Here is a 25776-nt window from a genome sequence, read left to right as displayed (position 1 = left end):
CGTAGCCATAAACGATAATTTTATCGCAGATAACACGAAAGCTGATAATTTTCTATACGAGCAATATAAAAACAACGGTGGCGCCTGTAAAAATGTTGAATTCCCAAAGCCAATACAAGTTTACGTCGCCCGTCGACGTGCAATAATTAATTTTCCATCCAGAATTCTTTTTCGGAGTTTAAAAGAACATTTATAATGAAAAAATTGAAAACTAACATTTGTTTGTTTTTCATTCAATTAGAATATTACTTTTTGAAAATTGTTTTCTCATGCGAGTATTTCCAAACTCGCAAAATCATCAAAAAATTTGTACTATAGAGAAGTGCTCTCTGTATTGTATATATATGTGTGTTGAATATCGCGAATTGAATTCTATGGTTTTGTCTATGTTGTGGTGCAAGTTTGGTGCTTAATATCATATCATAATATCATATTAGTGTCCCCTATAATCCCATAAGATCAATCAATCCCCTATGTGTACGTATGTGTACCTTTACTGGCCAGGAATGACGGTGGGTCTGTATTTAATCAAAGTATCAATGACGCTTGGATCAGCAAGGGTCGTTTGATCGCCAAAGGACGAATTATTTTGAGCCAATTCACGTAAAACTCGTCGAATAATTTTACCCGAGCGAGTCTTCGGGAGGCCTGGGGCGTATTGTATGACGTCAGGTGTTGCTATTGCTCCGATATTCTCACGAACTGTAGAACAGAAAGAGAGTTGAAGAGACGAAAGTGGCTGCTTTAGTTTGTAGAAGAAAAAAATCGAAACTAAAAAGTCGTTCGTTTAAAAGACGCTTTCAAAAGGTTAAATCATTTGTACTTTTAGCGCAAAGCCACATAAATTCCAAGTAGATAGATTTCTTAAAGATAAAGTTTCTCAAAGATTTCTCGAAGAACAACACACCTTTCTCCTTGAGTTGTTTTACAAGTTCATCACTAAAATCAAAACCCTAAAAGTGCAATGAAGATATTTAAACATTGAAAAAGACACAGCTACACAACAAACAAATATTTTATCGCACAAAATCACCTCCATCAACGTTGTAAAACAATAAATGCCGACACCTTTAACGGAATGTTGATATCCAACCTGAAAATGCAAAAATATCAGATAAAATGGTGTGATATTTCATAAGTCTCCCAATAAGGTGGCTATCTAGGGATATGTATGTATAAGCAAAGGATAGATGAATATTTGAAGTTTAGTTATTGGAAAAACTGAAATCTGAAAATAAATATTACGACGATGCTAGAGAACATAGAGATAAGATAATTGACGTGCATATTGATGATGTAAAACCAGTTGAGATCAGTTTAATTTATGCAGCAATTTGTACGAGGCGTCTGTCGAAATGTTTACAAATCTCCGCATAAATTTACAGACCAAATAAAGCTTTGGGCTCGGGCTCAAAATGTCGACCGAAATGTTTTCGGTCAAGAGGACGCGTCAGCTTTATCTTAGCTCGGACAAATTCGGTTTTTGACCTGTCACTAGGAAACACAACTTGGACAAAACACAAAAGATATATTTTTCACCCTAAAGACTCTGGTATATAACGTTCTGGCGATCCATATGTTAACATGTATCGCCTTAATGTGGTCGTTTTTGGGTAAGATTTGAAAACGTGGCAAAATTTGGTCAATGAAAAAGCATTTTCGATCGGTCGTTTTCGTCCGCTATTTTAAACCCTGCTTTACGGAAAAACTCATTACATAACGTAATAAGTAAAAAAGATAGAGGAAACATCCACACTGACAGTCCCTCCTGACTAGAGTAAAGTTGGTATAAATTCAGGGGGGACTGTGAGGAAACATCCACACCGACAGTCCCTCCTGACTAGAGTAAAGTTGGTATAAATTCAGGGGGGACTGTGAGGAAACATCCGCACTGACAGTCCCTCCTGACTAGAGTAAAGTTGGTATAAATTCAGGGGGGGACTGTGAGGAAAACATCCACACCGACAGTCCCTCCTGACTAGAGTAAAGTTGGTATAAATTGAGGGGGGACTGTGAGGAAACATCCACACCGACAGTCCCTCCTGACTAGAGTAAAGTTGGTATAAATTCAGGGGGGACTGTGAGGAAACATCCACACTGACAGTCCCTCCTGACTAGAGTAAAGTTGGTATAAATTCAGGGGGGACTGTGAGGAAACATCCACACTGACAGTCCCTCCTGACTAGAGTAAAGTTGGTATAAATTCAGGGGGGACTGTGAGGAAACATCCACACTGACAGTCCCTCCTGACTAGAGTAAAGTTGGTATAAATTCAGGGGGGACTGTGAGGAAACATCCACACCGACAGTCCCTCCTGACTAGAGTAAAGTTGGTATAAATTCAGGGGGGACTGTGAGGAAACATCCACACCGACAGTCCCTCCTGACTAGAGTAAAGTTGGTATAAATTCAGGGGGGACTGTAAGGAAACATCCGCACTGACAGTCCCTCCTGACTAGAGTAAAGTTCGTATAAATTCAGGGGGGACTGTGAGGAAACATCCACACTGACAGTCCCTCCTGACTAGAGTAAAGTTGGTATAAATTCAGGGGGGGATGTGAAAGCAATGTCAAATAGTAAATACTTACAACGGCAGCCTCCGGGCTCCGTTCAACTTTCAATGTCCGACTCGTTTATGCAGTCATCTACTCGCCCTACTATCCAATAATATCCATCAGCGTCGCGTTTGCATTCTATCGCAAAGACGAAAGATCGTTCAGGTACAAGAATGGATAAGAGAGAGTAATTTTGAAGAAAACTCACCATCTCCTGTGTAATAATAACCAGGAAATTTCTTAAAATATACACTCTCAAATCGATCGTGATCGCCATATACAGTTCTCATCATTCCAGGCCAAGGTTGTTTAAACACCTGCATGGAAAATACAAACAATATAACAAGTTCACTGATTGGTCAATAGCTGAGTTGACGTAAGCCTGCGCGAAGCGATCAAGTTCGCTGATTGGTCAATAGCTGAATTGACGTAAGCCTGCGCGAAGCGATCAAGTTCGCTGATTGGTCAATAGCTGAGTTGACGTAAGCCTGCGCGAACCGATCAAGTTCGCCGATTGGTCAATAGCTGAGTTGACGCAAGCCTGCGCAAACCGATCTGAGCACAATCCATTAAGTCACTTAAAGAGATTTGCAAATCCATCATGGCTACATGCTACCGGAAAAATTATAAAATTTTGTTTTAAATTTGTCTGCTTCGCATTATTGTTATTGTGCAAAAGAAATAAAAGATGTTTTTCTTGTTTGCACTGGCTTATGCAAACCTCGGAGACGTTTGCAAGAGCCGTCGACGTTTGGTCTCTTGCTTGCACTGATCTTAATATAAACTGAATGTTTAACAACGTAGTGTATATTTAATAAGGTCCGCCTACCAAAACACCTTTACCAGGACCATCAACTTCTTTCCCATCTTGGTCAACTAAAGCAGGCACAACACCAAAGAACGGAAAGGCCTGGGGAGAGGAGAGAGGCGTATATTTTATTGAAATACAAGAAAACGAACAAAAATTATGAATGAAACGTGCAACTTACAGCTGAGCCGGGCTTCATGGGAGTGGCTCCAGGAAGGGAAGTGATCACGTGTCCGCCCTTAAGCATAAAATTACAATGGTTGGAAAAACTTGGTTATTTCGTTCTAAGGATCCAAATCACAAAATCTCCTTTCGAAATACCGTTTCAGTCTGCCAGTATGTGTCTACGACAGAACACGATCCACCACCGACTACGTCACGATACCAGAGCCAAGCTTCCGGGTTGATGGGTTCACCGACGGTACCCAGAACTTTCAAACTTTTAAGATCATGTCTGAAGGAAACGAAAATAAGAAAATTGAGAGATCAAAAATTTTTGCTAGCACAAAAAATACATAATTATTACTTTGAACAGCGTATTTGCCATTGTTTTTTAGGGCAACCAAATCTTTCCTTTAGTTACATAAAATACACTTCTCTATGGCTAATGACAGTACAACATACACTTCTCTATGGTTGATGACAGTATAACATACACTTCTCTATGGTGATGACAGTATAACATACACTTCTATGTTTGATGACAGTATAACATACACTTCTCTATGGTGATGACAGTATAACATACACTTCTCTATGGTTGATGACAGTATAACAAACACTTCTCTATGGTTGATGACAGTAAAACATACATTTCTCTATGGTTAATGACAGTAAAACATACACTTCTCTATGGTTGATGACAGTATAACATACACTTCTCTATGGTGATGACAGTATAACATACACTTCTCTATGTTTGATGACAGTATAACATACACTTCTCTATGGTGATGACAGTATAACATACACTTCTCTATGGTTGATGACAGTATAACAAACACTTCTATGGTTGATGACAGTAAAACATACACTTCTCTATGGTTGATGACAGTATAACATACACTTCTCTATGGTTGATGACAGTATAACATACACTTCTCTATGGTTGATGACAGTATAACATACACTTCTCTATGGTTGATGACAGTATAACATACACTTCTCTATGGTTGATGACAGTAAAACATACATTTCTCTATGGTTGATGACAGTATGACATACACTTCTCTATGGTTGATGACAGTATAACATACACTTCTCTATGGTTGATGACAGTATAACATACACTTCTCTATGGTTGATGACAGTATAACATACACTTCTCTATGGTTGATGACAGTAAAACATACACTTCTCTATGGTTGACGACAGTATCCTTACTTTGTAACAGGCTCTTTCCCAAATCTCATCAATGACCTTATAGCAGTCGGAGCGGTATAAAACTTTGAAACTTTGTATTTTTCACAGATGGCCCACATTCTACTGGCATCTGGATACGTTGGAACACCTTCGAACTGAACATTTATATTATAAACACGAGATCATCAACAGTCCAGTTAAATGTTAGATCAACACTTACCATAACACTCGTAGCACCATTTGCAAGAGGCCCATATGTAATGTAGCTATGACCAGTAATCCAACCAATATCAGCTGTACATACCTCGTTGTCATGATAGTCAAAGTCGTACCTAAAATGTTGGTGTTATGAAGATAAGATCATCAGACATTTTCCTTCAATTGTAGAGAACTTGGTCGTGACTTACTTGAAGGTCGTAGCAGTGTATAACATGTAGCCAGCAGTTGTGTGAAGAACACCTTTAGGCTTACCAGTCGAACCGCTGCAAAAAATATGATAAATTAAACAACGAACAGGGACAACTTCCTACCCACAAAAATGAGGCTTCTACAAATTGTTGAATAAAATTATCGATTTCTTCAGGAAATTAATTCCATTTGATGTTTTTGCGGTGATTGGACACAAAAATATTTGCAATGCAGGAGTAAAAAATGGACTGTCTTCGTTACTGTTTAAATTTGGTAGAAAATCCCACAATTTTAGCTAGACCGACTTCTTTCATTTTCTTGCAGTTTATGGACCAAAAATTTTCACACATATTTCACAAAAGCCGAGGATTATCACCCTCCCACTCGATATCCACAACATGCATTAGGATGCATGAAGGTACATATGAGGATAGTTGAGAAAACAAACATCAGTAGTAACCTTGTGTATAGCATAAACAATGGATCTTCAGCCTCCATCCATTCAGGATCACATATTTCTTGTGCTTTAGACATAACATCATGCCACCATACATCAACGCTGTTGTTCCAATTTATCTACACGAAATCAGATTCGAGTTGCAGGCAAAAATACAGGGCAAAATACAGTTTGCAATGCAATTTTTTCGATTTAATGGGTGGATTAAATGTTTGGTTGATGCATTAAACATAAAGATAGATCCAGCAGGAGAAATGAATGAATTGAAGATTGAAGGTACTCATGGTTGATATGACTTTGTTGGTTATAACCTGAATATTAGAGGGTCGTTCAGGAACTGGTCGACCCATGACCCCATTTTCTCCAGTTGTACCCAAATGCCGCACAACAATACACAAAGGCACAGAATGCCCCCTAAAAGGAAAAAGCAACTGTATGAGGGAGAGCAATTTGTTGTACTACTCATGTGTCACCCATGTGTTACTCATGTGCTACCCATGTTTTACTCATGACTTACTCATGTGTTACTCATGTGTCACCCATGTGTTACTCATGTGCTGCCCATGTTTTACTAATGCCTTATTCATGTGTTACTCATGTGTCACCCATGTGTCACCCATGTGTTACCCATGTCACCCATGTGTTACTCATGTGCTGCCCATGCTTTACTCATGTGTTTCTCATGTGTTACCCTCATGTTACATTATGAATATCCTCAAGAAAGCCACGAAACAACTAACATTTTTTTACTTCTCACAATGGCTTCATCAGCAATTGATTTCAGACCGATCAACTTTGTTCCTCGATAATACCCATCTTAACACAAAGGAAGGTAATCAAGATATGTGATTGGTTTATGGATGAAGAGAGAAAAAAGAACATGCCTGCTGTTATCAATAATGAGCAACTGCAGTCCACAAGGCGATCTCCCAATGAATTTGATGAGAATCCGGCAAACTAAAGCGAGATAGATAGAGAAAAGGCTTGGAAAAAGCAATAAAAACTGGTTAATTTGATATATTAAATATGCAATTTAAAGATGGAGGCCTGACTTGGCCACTGCAACATAATGAACAAATGATACATTACCACAATGGAGTGCACTGCTCCAATCCTTGCACAAGCCAACATTGATATAACCAACTCAAGAATCATTGGTAAGTAAATGGCAACTCTATCACCCTTCTTCACTCCTGAATATGGAAAATCCAAATATCCTGAATTAGTCACTCCTCTATACTGCAAATCCAAACAAATCTACCCATATTGGTTAAACATTCAATATAGAAACCAAACCTTCTGATTTGAGAACGTTCGCGAACTTGCAAACCTCACGAAGCAACTCTCCATACGTAATTTGTTTACAATCTCCTGGATAATTTCCTTCCCTTGAATTGTACGAAAACAATAAATACATAGATGTTAAGTACACTCAAGAAATGTTTAAATACGAGTGTATTCAAATGCATTCAGATTATCAAACATTTTGCATCAAAGTATTCGTCACTCGTGAATGAATCGTGACTTATTAAAAAAAATTTCATTAATTACCAATAAAACGCAATGGTATTTTCCGCATTTTTCTTTTGGATAATGCAGTCGAGAACGTTGTAGCATATGTTAGTTCTTGCTCCCTGCATCCACTTCACAAAGATAGGTCCGTTGTCCACGTTAAAGTTAAAAGAAAGAAAATTCTCGGCCGACTTTTGCCAATAAAATTGCTCTGCGATCTCGCTCCAAAATTTCTCCGGATTTTCAACGGAAAGCGTGTACAATTCCTTGTACTGCTGCATGGTGGAGATGTGAGCTACATTTCTAATGTCATTGCTAGGATAGAACAAGCCATGGAGTTCTTTGTTGCTGTGTTCAAATAATACACAATCGGACAATTGATGTTTATGAACATTCTCCATCTTTCGGCTTTGGGTGATACTGAATGATAGACTTCGTACTCTCGCGAGTTAACTGACTTGGATTGAGTAAGTGGATTTCTGAATTTATTACATCCGTGGATTAGATTTGCATGAAGTAGATCAACGGCTTTTGATTTTATTTAATCCACGAATAAACTCAACGTGTTGTCGGATTAACTTGGATCCTTGATTCGAATGACTTCACAATCCAAATCCATGCGATTTCAACTTAAGCTGGGATTGATTTGGACAGATTTTACAATCAATTCGTTGCATGAAAGTCCTTTCAAAATATCACGTTGTTGTGATGTACTCAGGTATAGTAACAAGATAATCATTGTCTTCAATGTTCTACCAACTAAACTACAAGATCAACTGTGGACTATGATGATATTTCAAAACACAGTTCTAGTTTCTTTCATATCTTAATATCATAGATAATAACATCACGTTGTTGTGATGTACTCAGGTATAGTAACAAGATAATCATTGTCTTCAATGTTCTACCAACTAAACTACAAGATCAACTGTGAACTATGATGATATTTCAAAACACAGTTCTAGTTTCTTTCATATCTTAATATCATAGATAATAACATCACGTTGTTGTGATGTACTCAGGTATAGTAACAAGATAATCATTGTCTTCAATGTTCTACCAACTAAACTACAAAATCAACTGTGGACTATGATGATATTTCAAAACACAGTTCTAGTTTCTTTCATATCTTAATATCATAGATAATAACATCACGTTGTTGTGATGTACTCAGGTATAGTAACAAGATAATCATTGTCTTCAATGTTCTACCAACTAAACTACAAAATCAACTGTGGACTATGATGATATTTCAAAACACAGTTCTAGTTTCTTTCATATCTTAATATCATAGACAATAACATCACGTTGTTGTGATGTACTCAGGTACAGTAACAAGATAATCATTGTCTTCAATGTTCTACCAACTAAACTACAAAATCAACTGTGGACTATGATGATATTTCAAAACACAGTTCTAGTTTCTTGATATCTTAATATCATAGATAATAACATCACGTTGTTGTGATGTACTCATTACAGTAACAAGATAATCATTGTCTTCAATGTTCTACCAACTAAACTACAAGATCAACTGTGAACTATGATGATATTTTAAAACACAGTTCTAGTTTCTTTCATAAATTAATATCATAGATAATAACATCACGTTGTTGAGATGTACTCAGGTATAGTAACAAGATAATCATTATCTTCAATGTTCTACCAACTGAACTATAACATTTACAAACAAAAATCAGGACTGCTTTCTTGCATGCCGTTGTCATTTTTCAAACGATTGAATAAATTCGCTAAAATTGGTTTCATTTTTAGGAAAACAAGTGCAATAACTTGCCGATAAGCTTTTTCACTCAAATCGACTCGACATAGAATTAATGCAAGACTTTGAAGAGCATGAAAGTATATAAGAGCAACATCGTCCTTATTTCAAATGCTTGCCGAGTATACCTGTTTATCACCAAAGATCCCCACAATATACAAACTTTTACTAAACACTATAATGACTTGACAACAACACAAAACCAAGATTGTGTAAAAATTATTTTTAATCATTAGCTGGAGAAATGAAACGGGAGTTACAAGTACTCGCAGACATGCAGTATTTGGGATAGTGTTTTTTTTTTACCGTAGGTTAAAGAACAAAGTCTTTTTCTAAATACTCTTGCAAACCTATTAAAAACTACTTCGTCCTATTTATTCCAATTTAATATGATAGGTAAATATCTTCTTGAAAAAACCTCGCGTTGGAGAATAGTCTGGAAGGAGGAATCCGTCATTCTCTTTAACGAGGCTTTAATTCAAGAAAGTGCACTAAACATTCGCAAATTTGACGTTTTTCAGGCAATAAAAACTCAACATTACTGAGCTAGCATTGCAGGAAAACGACATTGTAAGAAACGCTTGCAACAGTGGCAATAATATATTCAAGAACGGTGAATCAAGTACACGATAAGATATTCAATTTTACAATTACATTAGGTGTTTCAAAACTTAAATCGATAAAAGAAAATTTCTTTCAAAAAAATACAGAATGGAGAATGTGCAAATGTGACAAAGCGAAACAAGTCGGCAAAACGTACATTAGAAATCTGTATTTCTTAGCTTAAGCTTTTTGCGAGAAATTTTCTTTCATGAAATGCGCCTTTAGATTGGATATATGAATTACGTTTAACACCTCGCATAAAACATTAAGGGTGAATTTTTCAACCAATTTATCAAAACAGACAGCATTCACAGTTGCAATCATTTTCAAACCTATGTAAATCAACAGCCCTTTCGAAACACAAGTCAAGAAACGTCAAATCAAACAGTGTGATTGCAAAAAATGAAGAGCTCCGATTGGCTGAATAGAAACGAAATCAACGAATGAAAAAGCGATATTTGGACAATGGGTGGAAAATAAAAAAACAGCATAATGCTGACAAACCGTGTGTTGCTTTTGCAAGCCGTTTGTAAGAGCGATCTGACGAATGTTTTCAATGAAAACATAAAACCTTCAGATCGGTTTTACGATCAACAAGTACCAAGCAACATGATTCTATTTTATCCCAAAAGATCACAACCATCCCCAATTAGCGTTCAAAACCCTCCAGCTTTTGTAAAATCATTAAACATCTACAGTATACAGCAACGAGAGACAAATACATTGTTTCTTAATACATACGAATACAATAAATTATATAAAACATCACCAAAGTAGGATTCTGTGTTGAGGACAATGTCAATGTCAAACAGATGTGCCAATGATACGATTACGAAATTGTAGAACTACGATCATCAAAGTCATTCATTTGCGTAGAGAATTTCATTTTAGCATTCATTTGAAATAAGATAAAAACATTTAAAATGGCGACATTATTTTCAACTTTGACAGTTGTTACATGACGTATAACTCACAACAACCCCAAGACTTCCGCCATGCTTTGGTGATGTCTTGAAATCTTTGCTAAACGCAAAAGATTTCTGTCAATAGACAAAACCCATAACTACATTCCTTAAACAAACCTAGTGGAAATTAAACTAAACTATTTTACAGTGAGTGACGTCGTTTGTGTCGAGTTAGACCCACTGAACTCAAATACATGGAGCGCTACGTGAAGCAAATAGTTGAAGCCAGATCTTACACCATGATTTACACCCAGACACGCGTGTTTAGTGTTTCGAGATTCTCTCGCGGAGTGAAAATTGACTGAATTACACACGCGTGTCTGGGTGTAAATCTCGCGTGTCTGGGTGTAATCTCGCGTGTAAGATTTGGCTTCAAAAAATTATCATCAAGCTTTTTCTAGTACAGGTAGCGTTCCATGTACTTTAGTTCAATGGTCAGACCTCCGCGGCAATCTGATAGGAGAGGATCGAAGGAACATAAAGGTACAATTATGGATTGCTAAATAGTCTTCAAAGACATCAAGATGGATGATTAATTCCAGTGAAAATAATTTGAAGAGAACAATTTTAGTTGCTCGTCATACTTTCGAAAATTTTATCAGTATTACAAAAAATTTCCTGCAATTCCCAATTCCATCAGACGTCGAGGAGGTTTAACCCAACTCCAGAACACACGTCCTTGCTTGCTGCGTCATAATACAAAAATATTCAGTAAAAGAGCAGAACACTTATCAATATTCCAGTCTAACATCGCGGAAATTGAACGAGGAAGTACGGGAATTTGTTACAGAATAACAAATTCCCGGATGTTAGAAACCGGAAATTGAAGTCGAAAGCATATGATGCACCAACGTTAGAAAACAGGAACCATAGATCAATATTTTATGAAGTCGCAAAGGAAAAGCAATAAAAAGTACAGAAAGCCAACCCACCATATTCGAGCGACATTTGAGAAAGTTCGGCCAATAATTCAAGCCATAACAAAGCGAGTTTTTTTCATCACACAGTTCTTTTGTATTTTCATGATTTTTCTTACAAAACCATACGAGAGAAAAACTACGAATTTGCCAAAAGCGCCTTCCGAAGGCATTAACTGTGAAAGCAAATGCATTTAGTCATATACCAAATGCTCCCTTAACTTAAAAACCGCGTCCACTTTCACGATGTTACTCGATTACGGCGATACAACACGTTTTGGCGTTTCACGCAACATGCGCCCACCATGCCGCACCGCTGACATTAGATATTGATTCAAGTACGTCATGTTTTGATGAATGTGAATGAAGAGCTGGGGAAGCCATAAAGATGTGAATAATTCCATCGTTAATGCCCTAACTATTTGCTCACATTTATCAAAACTAACGAGAGAAGATAAAAACTGATGCCTCAAACGCGAAAATTTTCAAAACAAAAGTTTGAGCGGTCGGTGAAGAACAACAAACGCCTACCGACTGAGTCGTTTGCGCTTATTGTTGATGGTAACAGTCTCATAACGACTTGGATCACTGCGCTTGCGCACAACAATTTTTGCTTTGGTGCTGACACCAGGCATTACTAACCTTTTACTCATGACGCTTTCCTCATGATCGTCAACATGCTTCTCATGTTTGCCCTCAACATCGACTTCTATTTCCTTATCATCAGCTTCGTCTGACGTTGCCATGGAGAAATGCTCACGTGATTCCTCGGTCGAGCTCCTCCCCATGGCAACCTCACGTCGCGGTTCATAATAATCTGGGGAGATCTGAGAGGGGATTCCGTTAGGCATTAGAGCCGGGTGACGGACAGCGTGAGAGGGATAACCGTAGATAATTGTGGAATCGGGACGGTACAATTGTGGCGGGATGCCGCGTTCACGTGCAACAACAGGCACGCTACATGTGACTGGGACGCGAACAATACGAGATGGAGCATCGATGATTTGGCGGTTGTCGCGTGGCGAACGCTCGGTGGGACTAATGAACTCGTTAGGGATATCACCGAGAGAGCTTCGTCGACAAGAGTAATCGAAATCGCGTCTTGCATCACACTCCAGACTCTGTATACGGTCCAGTAGATTCTTAAACTTCCCTTTCCAAAGCAGTACTTCCTTCTGAAGATCAGCTATAAGATATTTTTCTTTTGTCTGATTCTGGACCTGATCAAGCCATTTCTTCTCCATACCATCACGTTCATCTTCAACATCACGTAATCGACGCTTCAGTTTGTCCATCTCGTATTCACGATCACCCATCTAAACAGGATATGACGTCAATTTAACTCGACAAGCATGACGTCATAGAGTGACGTCATGATGTACAGTTCCTTGTTTGGAAACGCACAGCATATCTAGACAGGAATCTTCAGCGAACAATTTTTCACTGGACGATCTACATCTGCCATCAATGCAACATTATATACAACACAATCCATTAGAAAAATTTCTTTCAAAAATAACTTATCTCACCTTATTTCTTTCATATTCTGGATACTTCAAGCCATTATATTGTTTCACAACTCCGTTCACAGTTCGGATCTCCGAGCACTTCATGACGTCAGAATCGTCACGATTTTCCTGTTTTATAACTGGTTGCTTGGGCGACTGAGAGAAATGATCAATATTCCCGGGATCTAAAGGCCGGTGATCCACATACTCATCTCCCCCCCGACCGTTTTGTTCCATGTGATAACTTCCGTTGACGACAGACCTCGGCCGCTGTTCGTAATCCATCGATGATCGTCGTGAAGTGTCTAAGTCTTGGTCCGTATTCATAGCTTGAACAAAACATAAAAATATTGAAAAAAAATACAAATGGAAGAAGGGGGGGGGGAGGGACTGTAGAATATAACTTGGAAATTGCTTAAAATGTTAGTAGAATTGTTTTTGAAAGGATATTTAGACAGCCCCCTGATATAAGGGTAGAATTTCTTCAGTAGCTGCTTAAACGACAGCAACGTTCAGGTAAACATTAACGTAAACGTACCTTCGATTGTCGACAATCGTTTTGCCGTGTTTATCTTGGCCTTTCGTTTATCAAGAATCATTCGATATTTTTGTTTCGCTTCCTGTAGACTCACCTCCCCCCGTTCAACTTTACACATGATGTCATAGGTGTAATCCTCGTTACCACGATCGACAAATTGAAATATGCTCTGCTTTACTGGTAATCCTTTACTCATATCTTTCAACAAACCAAGTCTGTGAAATATAGATGTGGGATAATATGGATATGGGATCAGGGAGGGAAGGAGGGTATGGATATGATCAGAAGGGGGAAATGTGATGGGCATCAAGGGAGGAGGGGAAATGAATATGGAAAAGGAGGTAGGGAAATCAAAGGAGGGGAATGGGCAAAGGATAAATATGGATACATTGATCAAAGGGGAGGGTAATATGAATGGGCACTGATCAGAGGAGGAGGGGTAGTATGGATATAGGCAATGATCAAGGAGGAAGGAGGGTATATGCATATGGGCAATGATCAGGAGGAAGGATGTGAATATGGGCAATGATCAAGGATGAAAGGAGGGGGTAGTATGAACATGGGCAATGATCAAGGAGGGAAGGAGGGGGTAATATGCATATGGGCATTGACCAGCAGGGAGAAGACATCTTTGAAAGTCGATTTTTATGAAATACGGTGGTTAATTTAGCCAACCTACAAATCCTCCTGTCTAAAAATACCATGTAAACCCACTGTGTAAAAATACCATAAACCCACTGTGTAAAAATACCACATAAACCCACTGTGTAAAAATAAAATATTTCTAAAGAAATGAACAATGATGTTTTGAAATTTTACATGACAAGGATCGCTACAAAATATGCTACCATTAAAATCAAAGCAAAAAATCTCAGGGTGTTCCCACCCTCCTGCACAGACACAAAGCATGATGGGATTGAATAAATTACCGATATTTTTCCATAATGGAGACGGCTCTCTCCCAACAACGATTACTCATCTTAGCAACAGCGTAATAATGACATAACAATTGACTCATATCGCGATTCCCATCTTTCAACCAGCTGCGAAACTTTACTGCATAATACTGACGTAATTTTCTCATTTCCTCGCGTGGCGGTTCGTCCACCCCTTCTCTCTTGTTACCAAATTCGTACAGTTTACGCCGCATTTCTTTCACTGTGGGCTCAAAATCCGGAGGCCACGGACTATCGTTGATGATGTTCTTACCGGAGGGAACATAAACTTCGTTTTTCACTTCATTCTAAAAGACCACGAGATTTGACAAACTTCAGCAAATCTTGAAAGTACGTTTACAAAGGATAATAACCAAAGATTGGACAAAATCAGCAATTAAGGCCCATGAGAAATAACTTATGCGATTTAGAGATAATTGAGTTTGTTCGTTTGAATTTATTCCTATTCTACATATGTAACTTGAGCTCGATTTCTTTTCAATCGTTCCTTTAATACAACCTAAAGCTATCCGCCGTTAAACAACACAGACCGTAGAGACGATTCAATAAAGACGAAGACGTTTGTTTAAGACCCAGCTCTTAAATATGCAGACGTGAACGCCTTAATATGTCAAAAGTACTGATTTTATCTCACGGCAGACTTCAAAAATCTATCTAGTTCATTTATAGAAAAATTACATCCTTGATGCAAGCATTTTTGATAAGCATAACGACTGATAATTAACACAGGATACTGCTTTTGTCAACACGATTTTCATTCATTTAGGTAAACATGACGAGTTCTCGTAAAATCCTCGGGTTTTGTTTGCAATACAGCTCGCCGCCTAAAACAATCGCGACTTTACATTGAAAAGAAACGAAGAGCAGGCAAAATAGTAAAATTTCTTCTTTCGTCAACGTGATTGAAGCTGATATGAAATAAGATAGTTTGAAGAGCCGTCGTTTCGCAAGGCGTTTGCTTCTCGTAAGCAGAAATTGTGATATTTTCCAAGAGGCGACAAGTATACAATATAAGGCCAGAAATATAACACACAAGCGCCGTTTAACAGTCAAGAATTTCGGCTATTTCATTGGAATATCTTGAACAATTAGGACTAATCATTGACAGAATTTCTCCGTCTGTTTTCAAATAAACATTAGAATAAAGATGATGTTTATAGCACAATGAAAATACCACATAGCGATGTTATATTAACGATTATTTTTGTGCGACTAAATCAGCTTAAATATAATTTATAGAGGTAATTGGAGAGGAGCAGAATTTCCTCATTACGAGCAAGTGAGCGTATGTTACGCACGAGAAAAGAAAGAGGAAATACGAAAGACATTCTTTAGCGTATATTTATAGTCGAATGTATAAACAAAGTAAGAGAGGGAGGCAGTCCTAGGAGTTAGGTATATACACAAATAAAAACATAAAGATGTTCATATCGCTGTAAATTACATCATTTCTATTGCTACGACAACAGATTTCTCGATGAAGATGGCTTAAAGTAAAAGCGCGTGCTTTTTTCTAAAAAACAATTTCATCTATGCACAACATTGGCATTTTCAAATCTGATGAAAGAGCCCCCTGATGTGACGAACGTTGTCACATAGATCCGAAGGCACATCGCCTTGCAGCAACAATTTGTAAGAAAATGCCGGCAAAAGGAATCCATACACGTTACTCAAAGATTGAAGACTTACATATTTATTGCGCGATCCATATTCCAGCCTATAATACATAGCTACAAGTCTTTAGACCGTCACAACATATCCATGGACGAAAGTGCTCGATAGTTCTAGGAGTAGCAGTAGGATACACTTTGCCACCACCCCCCTGTCGTTATGCTCGATGCTTTATTAATTAAAGCTTTGCATTATATAGCGTAATTAATTTCAAATTTCGATCACGAAATGGATGATAAAATTTTGCCTTCACAAACAGAATTCTTTTCATTGCCATTTTTATAATTTAGGATTTCCGTTAACTGTGCAAACTCGACTTTCTTGCATGGTGCAAAGAAAAATGGCGAGGTGCCAACGTAATCGTCACGAAATGCCAAGAAAAAATTATCTTGAGAAATGGACTTTGTTTTCTGGTGTTTATTTTAATCTCGTTTGCACGAAAAGCATCGCGTTCTAGGCAGACAAGACTTGAGAGGCAGTGTAACGATAATTAAAATATGAAAAACCGCAGGCTGACCGCAAAAATGTCGCTTTTACATGACCTTTCGAGCCGTGGCATTTGAGAATAAAATATTCTTATCAAATTAACGCATCTGAAATAAAAGAAACGCCTCGTGATGAAAAGAAACAAATGTCTCTTTCATATTCTAGAAAGTCGATTATCGTCTACATTCTTGTAACGCTATTTCAGTTGGTAGATGATAGAACTTAAAAAAGTAACGATATTAGCATATGAAAGAAACTGTGTTTTGAAAACATCATCATAGTTCACAGTTGATCTTGTAGTTTAGTTGGTAGAACATTGAAGACAATGATTATCTTGTTACTATACATGAGTACATTACAACAACGTGATGTTATTATCTATGATATTAAGATATGAAAGAAACTAGAACTGTGTTTTAAAATATCATCAGAGTCCACAGTTGATCTTGTAGTTTAGTTGGTAGAACATTGAAGACAATGATTATCTTGTTACTATACATGAGTACATTACAACAACGTGATGTTATTATCTATGATATTAATTTATGAAAGAAACTAGAACTGTGTTTTATTATATCATCATAGTCCACAGTTGATTTTGTAGTTCTGTCAGTTCAGCATTCAACTGGTATATGGCAGTGTAGGTTCTTATCTCAATCATAAGTGACACAAAATATATAGAAGGTTGTTTAAAATAACCGGCAGCACTTTAATGTCCAAACGTTAAAATGTATAACTTTACATTTCACAGCGAGACGCGAAGTTATCTTTCATGCATGATTCCATAAATACAGTTAAAATTTGTATGCGTAATCAAAGCTCTTGAAGTCGGTGAAATCAAAGTCTAAGACTGTTACAAACATTAAATTCCTTTATCTTCGATGCCGTGTTTTAGCAAATTCAGGACAGCTATCGACTATTTGGAACTTATATTGAGACAATACCAACGCTCAAAAGAAAAAAAAGTTTTATCAATGATTGACAACGGAATGCCGAAGCCCATCGCTAATGCCGACAGGTAACGATGGAACAAAGACAACCAGTACAAACCACGTGATACAGAAACAATAGAGTCCCCGGATGACCATCTGCTCATTGTAAAAATTCTAAAGCACATGACTTGACAGCTGGTGTTTATTTGCGCTATGCATACCTTATGATGATGATTGAGATACGACAGCCAGCAGAAACAAGACAAATATAATTCTGAGCCTTGGGCGTAAAAACTTTTGACATGTAAACGCTTATATTGTGTGTTATTAATTAATGGAAAACTCGATCAAATCAATTGCTAAATCCATTTGTGAAATCACTAGAATGAATGAGGGAATATCAACATTTTAAGAACTTCCCAAGAAAGAGTTAAAATACCGTTTTAAAGGGGAATATTTTTTGATACTGAAAGAATTTCTATATTATAGTTCGCTAAAATGCGTCCTAACAAGCCCATTGGACAATTATAATGGTTATCATGTGGTGTCGCCATAGAAGACAAACAAATACAGATAGCAAAAATAGCAAAAAAAAACAATCAAATGTGTTCGTAAACATAATGAAATACCAATTTAATCCTCAATCCTGTAAATATTTGTATCGCACCATACAAAAGAACTCGACAATTATTCAAACACGCAAGTTAGCTACAAGTTTAAAAAGAAATTTGATACAAATGGATACAATATTGTAATTAAAAACCTTTCCGGGCAGCGAATACAAAATTCTAGCAGAAACATGATATTTGTATGTGCAGATCCTATCTTCAAACGTGCCAAATATAGCGTTAAGATTAAAAATGTTTTGGTATATAATTAAAATGAAAAAAAAAACTCAAAGACTCTGCAAATGAGAAAATATTAAGGAATACTTCAATGCTAATTGTCGATAAACTCAACAAAATCCTTTATACTAATCAAGATATCTGGAGTCGAAAGGCAAATAATCTTTGACTCATCGAACAAAATGACCAAAATTTACGTGGTCGTAGGCCTGTGAGATAAAAAGCAAGTTTATTTTAACGCATGTAGCCTTGCATGCGGCAATGATTCAATTGCTCTTTCATGTTTTATAACAAAAACATGAGATACTTGAAATTTTTGGACAGGCATCAACACATCCGGTAGCTAGGTTCGTGAATTGCTATATTTTATTGCTGCGTCAAAGAATTCAAACGCGAGATGAATAATTTAAGCCGCTTCCGTAAACACATTTCAAAAAGAAACTATATTTTCTGTATTTTCTCTTAATACTCTTCTTCGCGCGTCATAATTCTTACTTTCTTCAAAAATTCTTAATCATTCACAGACAGTCGGTTTAAAACAGCTTCGCCAAAGAGATGGCGTTATCGCTCCCCTGCGAGTCGATTATAAGTCGATTATTTCTAAGGAAGGAAAGGCCTGATGAACGCGGTGTGAATCAACTCTCCTTTTCTCAAAAGTCTTTCAAAGAACTTAAGCCATAAATACGTCAATCACAAATATGCATGTCGGGACTCGGAAGTTCCAACGTTGTATGATATCTTTCCAAAACGATCGCGAAGGAAGCTGTGAAAAAATTGAAAACTCGCCAACAATTAATACATGCATAAAGACTAAGAATTCTTTTCTGATAAATTTCAATGCAGCTCAACGTTAAATATTTGACTGGAATGCGGACAACTTGCTTTGACGATATTTGCTATAAACATACATGGAAAACCGAAATTTACTTCAAAAATACAATATACATAAGAAGTAAAAAATAGCGCGTCAGTTTTGCTATACGTAATAATAAACGCTGAAGTAGGCGAATTATTCACAAACATCTGACAAACAACATTAAATTATGTATAAACAGCCACTCCAACTGTGTTTCTGACGTAAAACGGCATTAAAGTGTTTGGCAAGCTTCGATAATGCCACGCGATGGACATCTAAGGTTCTTTATGCAGTGAATGAGGCTTTTAAAGCATACTGATAATTCTTAGCTATTTTTGCCCTCTTTAACGTCATTTTATGAGAAGTAATTTGCCATAGTATATTGATAATAGCTTTCTACATTTATCTACTGCATTGTAATAATTACATGTTTAAAGGAGAATTCTTAGTGCTTAAAGGCAAAGACTAACTTTCCTATCGATAAATGTTGTTATAAACTCACATGATGGTTAAATAGAAAAGAAGTGTGAAAATCTCTGAGCCGTGAGCGTGTGGTTTATACATGATGTTGAATCCGATTCTCACATGGAGAATATTGAAATTTTATCTATTTTAAAATAGCCCCACGCTTTGTCATCATGCGATTTTCATTCATCACTCCAAGCTAAAGCAATTCCCGTGAAAACCATAAAAAAAACCCATCTTCCCTTCCTCGTGCGTCAATAAAAAACAAACAAAAACGGTAGCTTATCACTTAGTAAGTAGTTTGAATAATTTTTATCCTTTTTACACACATCCGACACAATAAAAGCGTTATCTTGGTTTACATAATTCCGACGGTAAATAATTCACAAACCGACATTGATCTAAACTACCAAAAGCTTTTAACGCTCAAGAACACGAAGCTATTAAGAAGACAATAATCATAAACAATACGTACTAGAACCATCTTTGAACATTGACAAAAATATCCTTTGAAAGTGGCAGGAATTTAACCATACGAACAGAACTTAACTTCTCGGTAGAATTTGGACAACTCCTCTGCATTCCAAATATGAAACTGATGAAAGCAAAGTGACAAAGTCCGAGAAAGACCATTGTCCTCAATTTATGCAAATTATTTCGTGAAATTTCGCCGTAAAGCCATAAGCGAATATAAATGTTGGGTTTGGCCAGTCAAGGTCAAGAAATCCAAGTTCCACGTGACTTTTTTAGAAATATATAGAATTACCTAAAACCCTTTACTTGAAACATTACTAAAACATTACTCAAAACATTTTTAATTCAAGTATGTCAGTGTTCAAAATATCAGAATACCTAATGGCAAGTGAGCACCATGCTCCACAAAACAATTGGCTCATCACTAAAAATAAATTCTCCCAAGTCAGTAAATTATTGAAATATTATAATTAAAAATATCCTGACCATTTCATTATGCTAAATATCCAAACACTATCTGGAGAATACCATACTTAAAGATTCCACACAAAAAAAATATTTGCTAAATTATTCATTGAAATTCCCTAATGACAATAGTATAATATATCATCTACTTCAAAATCTTTATCCAAACACATATTTCTAGATCTTTCTACATCTTCATTAACGCATTAGTAAATTTCCAGTAGCTAGCTAAGTAAATTTCCAGTACCTCCTAGCCAGCTAGCATCTTAATCCTGTTCAACTTAAACCAGAATCTTGTTTTCTTGGTCATTAAACTATTGCCTTTCAAGGTCTTAAGACTTCTACATAACTATGAGTTGAAATGTATTTAAACATGAAAAATATGTTAGATGCCTCATTTTTTAATCCATGCATATATTATAACCTATGCAGGTGGTTGTTAATATTTGATGTCCAATAAGCCACATATATATATGACGAATAGTCCAAATGAAAAGAAAATAGCATTCCCTACATTCGGCCATGAAATATGTACTGCCATACACCCAAATAAAAGCCTGAAATTAACCTTCAAACCATAAATGGTTTACAGGAATTTTTTAATTCCAAGAACTCTCAATGTCGGCACCAACTGTCTGCCGGCACTTGATAATCTCACATTGTTCTGTGGCTTAAGTGGCACAGCTGCTCACCGGCATTCAAGAACCCAACAAGAGTCAAATGAAACAACATCTGCAGATCATCACACATATACATAACTTAGCCGGCCGGTTGGCATTATTTTACATGAAACAATCAACTCATACAACTCACACATTATACACAGTATTGCCCTGAGCAGACATACTAAAGAGTTTAAAATATACGTAAGAATAACAATTTTGCAAACCTAAGTACATTTTTATAAATAAGTAATCTGGATAATACAACAGAGAATACAAATATTTGCAAGGAAGGAGATTAAAAGCGGCTTGTGTGATTTGCTAATTAGTCAGCCGACCAGGGAATCTCCCGGCTTGTATCCATTTTGTACACAAGCCGCAGTCAAGCTTGGACATGTATCATACAACAGTGTCAGCCGACACGGGAAATACCCGGGCAAAACATGAGAGCAATGTATGCAGTGATGTCATACAATATAAATAATACTAATGTATGCACTATACAAGAATTCCTTGCTAGACAACATGAATTAATTAAATTATCGGAAATGCCGAATGTCTGCATAATGTCTGACATAGTTTCTACTGATAAATCTAAGAATAGTGAGTTTTCACGTAGCGCATTTATCAACAACATCACACATAATGCTGTAGTTTTGCTAACAATATTATATTAAAAGCCAGCTTGGTAGTTTTGCCTTTAAGGGTCAAAGGACAATTACCTATGAAAGTTTTAGTTTGAAATATGAACGTGTTCAAGTAACTCACATCCTAGGTATGTATTTCAATTAAGGACATTTTGAGTTTTGATGACATTCTCGATGAAAACAAGGTCAAAATTATCATCGCAATCCTATGAATCGAAACAGTTCAAATTCTTTTATGGGCAAACAATAAAATAATTCAAAAGACTCACAAAGAAAATGGAATGTAAATTAATAATAAAGAATCTGATGTTCATATGATTTAAAACCAAACACACATACAAGTGTTGATTAATGCCAAAACACACACTCACTCAACATTCGAAAAGATATGCTCTTTCTTAAAGAAAGGAAGAATTTATGGAATTGATATAAGACCAGTGGTGTAATGTAGCAGAAACAGCAGGTTTGATGGATTTCGGTGAAAATGAACAGGATATGACAAGATGAATTTCAATATTCCTGTCTCATGTTGCTAAAGTGTCAAGATTTCCCGATAATGACCAACATTCTGAGACATTTAGGAAGAACAACAATATAGTTAATGAGAAACATTCGGGCCCATGGTCTGTTTTGAAAGATAAAAGACAAATATTCCACAAAGAAGCAATTACTGAAAGGGAATTTTGTAGCTTCTAAGAATAGCAATGTAAAATATACCATAGAACCGACATAAAGCAGATTCTTGACTTAAATATCGGAAAAAAACACATTAGTTTGTGAAATATTTATGAGAAGGGATCTTCCCTTCTCATAAACAATGTGTATTTCCTAAATTTGTTTCAATGGCACAATTTCAATTTGTGTGCCAAAAAAAAACGCAAGAAAAAAAGTGATATAAATAGCAATAAACCACCAGAATATACCAGAGGAACTTTTTATTAGGGATTTTTTCACAATGGCAATCAAAAGATGACCTGTTGGCAATCACTCATGCAAATCAACACAAAGGTCTATTCATAAGAAATATGCTCCGACCATATTAGGTCAAAATATTGAATAAAATAACACTTCTGTGACCTTTAGGGCCATATGATTATCAACTGTTGCTATATTAAAAAATTTCCGGGATGGATGAGTGAATGAATAGTCTTTCTAAAATATGTATCTTAACAATGACTTACGGAAATGACGATGCTTGCTAATTTACTAAGTATAGGAATCACAAAAACCTTAATAATCAAGTCAGATCAAACTCTATAGATTTTGGGTTGATAAGATTTCAGACTAAACAAACCACAAACATCTCTACAAAAGGGAAAAGGAAAGAGCTCCTATGTGCATGGTGATGACATTCGTAGAATGCCCAGAAATATATTTGGAATGTCCCATGAAGCAGAACAGGTTGAGAATTAATCCATCAATTTCCCCGACAGCTAAGTCAATAAAGGAAACAGTGAATTCTCACAGCCAGAAAGTTAAATTGAATCTATGAAAACATAGATGTCATGAATGGAAATTTTTTAGCAGGAAGCAACAAAGCATGTTTCACATGAATGCTTAGCAAATGAACATCACAGGATTCCTTAGTGCTTGCGACAGCAGGCAAAACACGAAACCGAAGTGAAATATCTTCACATGACAAGGAAAAGCAGACAGACAGGAAAAATTGGGCAAGGGCAACCTCATGGCCATCACAAAGAAGCCGACCCTTCCATGAAATCCGAGAAACTTGTCAAACCTCAAGCTGAACGCCAGATGATATAAAAAACCCTTGACTTGTTCCTTATGCCACAATATACCTGCTTTTCAACAAAGGCAGCATAAATATTTAAGTAGCCTAATTGAAAACGCTGTCAAATTATTTCAAAAAATTCATAATCGCTCTTAGGAATGCGTGTTCTCAAAATTTCAAATTCCTTACTTAGAGAAATCAGCGAATTAAGTAGAGAATGCTTTTTACATACATCTCGATACCTGTGCGGGCATTATACAAAACACTTAAGCCCGAAAACTTTCCTTGAATATCTGCGAATATTGTGCTTTGTAGTGCCTGCGGTTTTCTTAATCCTTCAAAAACCTAAAGTTTTGCTTTATTTTGTATGGAGTTTAAAACTACCAGGGCACAGACACAACGCTTGAGGTCTTTGGAACGTTCGTGCGAAACCGAATCTACTTAATTCAAGAATACCATTTTGTAGTTAAACAGCTGGTTTTATGCAAAAAATTTCACGAACAAAATCTTGCCAAGAAAGGAGTATCCATCCAAACAAGGAGATGCTACATACGTACATTCACAGATAGCGCTCGCTTGAAGAAAGCAAAACATGGCTACGCATGTTATTTAAGATTAGGAAAACGAGAGAAAGAAGTATTACAATTATGCTAAGCGTCGCACTGTGGAATTCTCAACTATTCCTATTAGCAAAGCTTTCACGAAATACAGAACCTTACTAAACTTATGCGGCAGCGCATTATCAACCTACATGGATATGTTTAAAAATTTCCCGTAAAATGAACAAAAGTTGTAGCGTAAACAATGAAAGTTGCTTCAGTAAAAGCTACCTGTAAACAAACATGTTTTTATAGAGAATCCTACCTTGTTTGGGCTTGAACTATCTCCGTAAATTTGACTGCTCGTAACGCCCGAGCTTTCGGGCGAATTGGAGGGAGAACTTTCGGTGTTTTCCGACATAGAACCCGAGTAAGATAGCCTTCTTCCGTCAAGTTTGGGAGCAATATGAATGTAAGATATTTTGCCACCGTCGGTATTTGCGAGTCGCGAGCCACTAGAACTTAACATTGTCGGTCTCTCATAAGTAAACGAGAAATTCGCCTCTCCATCGCTCGCATTGTTTTGAACGCTCGAAGGCTCCGATTTATCCTCGCAGTGGTTTGTACTCCAAACATTTTGTATCACAGGTTCGCAGGCCATAGCTTCACTGGCCTTCGAATATTGAAATTCATTTCGCGACGTACAAGCAACTTCACTCGATTGCATGACACAGGAGAGTTCGCGTTGTAATTTTGCCAGTATCAGTCGCCTTTTCAATTTACAAATGAAATCTTCGTACTACAGCAGAAACGTTTTCATTAAACAAACACAATCTCCCACCATTCATCGGGGAAAATAAATAAGGGAGAGAACGATGTTTCTGAAAATCGATCAACTCTACCCACTAACCATATTCAACGATTGATTGAATTCTAAGATTGCAAAGCTTCCTGCGACTGGGGCCCTCCTGTCCCGGCATGCACAGCTTCACACGTGCTCAACTATTCTACACCATATACATACCACGGCGAATGACCACGTGACCAACGCGTGTGCGGTATAGGAGGACCCCGACCGTATATAACAAGCGTTTGTCATCAAAGGCAAAGCAAAGATCCGATGAGGAGCGGTGAATCTTTATTGTGATTGTCGGAAGCGGTGAATCTTCAGTGAGAATGCCACGTATTGATGCAATTCGTGCAACATTGCCTTTAAATTTTCTTTGAATTATTGGTGTCAAACGATACTTGCAAACACACAGTGTTGATTATGTTTTAAATCAAGTAAAATCGTTTTTGTCATTTTCATAGCTGCCTCACTAATGAAACATGTATAAATTTTTGGTTTCTTATGAAGTCGTTGTGTAATCGTATTGCGTTTTTACATTTTTCAAAAAGCACACCCTCGCTACACCCCATTACTCCCCCATCGAAATAAAAATTATAATCCTTGAATGTTTTTGTAAACGTTTCTCATCAAAATACTCGAATTACCCGGAGTAAACATCAGGCCACACAGCTTTCGCAAGCGGTTTTTAATGTAATAAAGAACTCCGTAGGTTCAAAGTCCATAATTCGGTGTTATTTCTCTTCTTTTATCATAGGACACAATGCAAGCTTTACTTTGCTAGCAT

At 36.8% G+C, this 25776-nt stretch overlaps 2 protein-coding genes and 1 long non-coding RNA gene across 5 annotated transcripts; 1 reads left to right on the top strand and 2 right to left on the bottom strand.

Annotated features, from left to right (window-relative positions):
* Nucleotides 1–164: 164 nt before the first annotated feature.
* Nucleotides 165–7648, bottom strand: LOC124445063 (acetyl-coenzyme A synthetase, cytoplasmic-like). Its single transcript, XM_046995776.1, is given in 19 exon segments — nucleotides 165–702; nucleotides 908–953; nucleotides 1034–1093; nucleotides 2588–2612; nucleotides 2614–2692; nucleotides 2763–2871; nucleotides 3384–3464; nucleotides 3544–3600; nucleotides 3684–3816; nucleotides 4746–4879; nucleotides 4945–5056; nucleotides 5132–5206; nucleotides 5593–5708; nucleotides 5901–6003; nucleotides 6330–6405; nucleotides 6474–6546; nucleotides 6679–6782; nucleotides 6886–6977; nucleotides 7141–7648. Coding segments are annotated over 19 exon segments (2046 nt in total). The 5' UTR covers nucleotides 7503–7648; the 3' UTR covers nucleotides 165–493.
* A 1441-nt stretch (nucleotides 7649–9089) lies between these two features.
* Nucleotides 9090–25144, bottom strand: LOC124433703. 3 transcript variants are annotated; one of them, XM_046983523.1, is made up of 5 exons: nucleotides 24468–25144; nucleotides 14342–14655; nucleotides 13413–13627; nucleotides 12896–13203; nucleotides 9090–12682 (listed from the first exon to the last, which is right to left on the bottom strand). In XM_046983523.1, the coding sequence occupies exons 1-5, from the start codon at nucleotides 24867–24869 to the stop codon at nucleotides 11894–11896; spliced, it is 2028 nt and encodes a 675-aa protein (XP_046839479.1). In that variant the 5' UTR covers nucleotides 24870–25144; the 3' UTR covers nucleotides 9090–11893. The 3 variants fall into 3 exon arrangements, with proteins under 3 accessions (XP_046839479.1, XP_046839627.1, XP_046839547.1); XM_046983671.1 differs by lacking the exon at nucleotides 24468–25144 and adding an exon at nucleotides 20099–20516; XM_046983591.1 differs by lacking the exon at nucleotides 24468–25144 and adding an exon at nucleotides 16058–16297.
* On the top strand, nucleotides 14598–15796 carry LOC124433993. Its single transcript, XR_006944687.1, has 2 exons — nucleotides 14598–14698; nucleotides 15135–15796. It is a non-coding gene; the product is annotated as an uncharacterized LOC124433993 (long non-coding RNA).
* Nucleotides 25145–25776: the final 632 nt, after the last annotated feature.

Source organism: Xenia sp. Carnegie-2017, unplaced genomic scaffold, assembly GCF_021976095.1.
Source record: "Xenia sp. Carnegie-2017 unplaced genomic scaffold, XeniaSp_v1 HiC_scaffold_1, whole genome shotgun sequence".
NCBI lineage: Eukaryota > Metazoa > Cnidaria > Anthozoa > Malacalcyonacea > Xeniidae > Xenia > Xenia sp. Carnegie-2017.
Note: the sequence above shows the minus strand (reverse complement) of the source record. Positions and strands in the feature narration are given on the sequence as shown.

Coding starts and splice junctions, on each gene's coding strand:
- LOC124433703 (XM_046983523.1), bottom strand. CDS start 24,869: ATGCAATCGAGTGAAGTTGCTTGTACGTCGCGAAATGAATTTCAATAT. Junction 13,204..13,412: donor ACGATTGTCGACAATCGAAG/GTACGTTTACGT, acceptor GTTTTGTTCAAG/CTATGAATACGGACCAAGAC. Junction 12,683..12,895: donor CAGAATATGAAAGAAATAAG/GTGAGATAAGTT, acceptor TATCCTGTTTAG/ATGGGTGATCGTGAATACGA.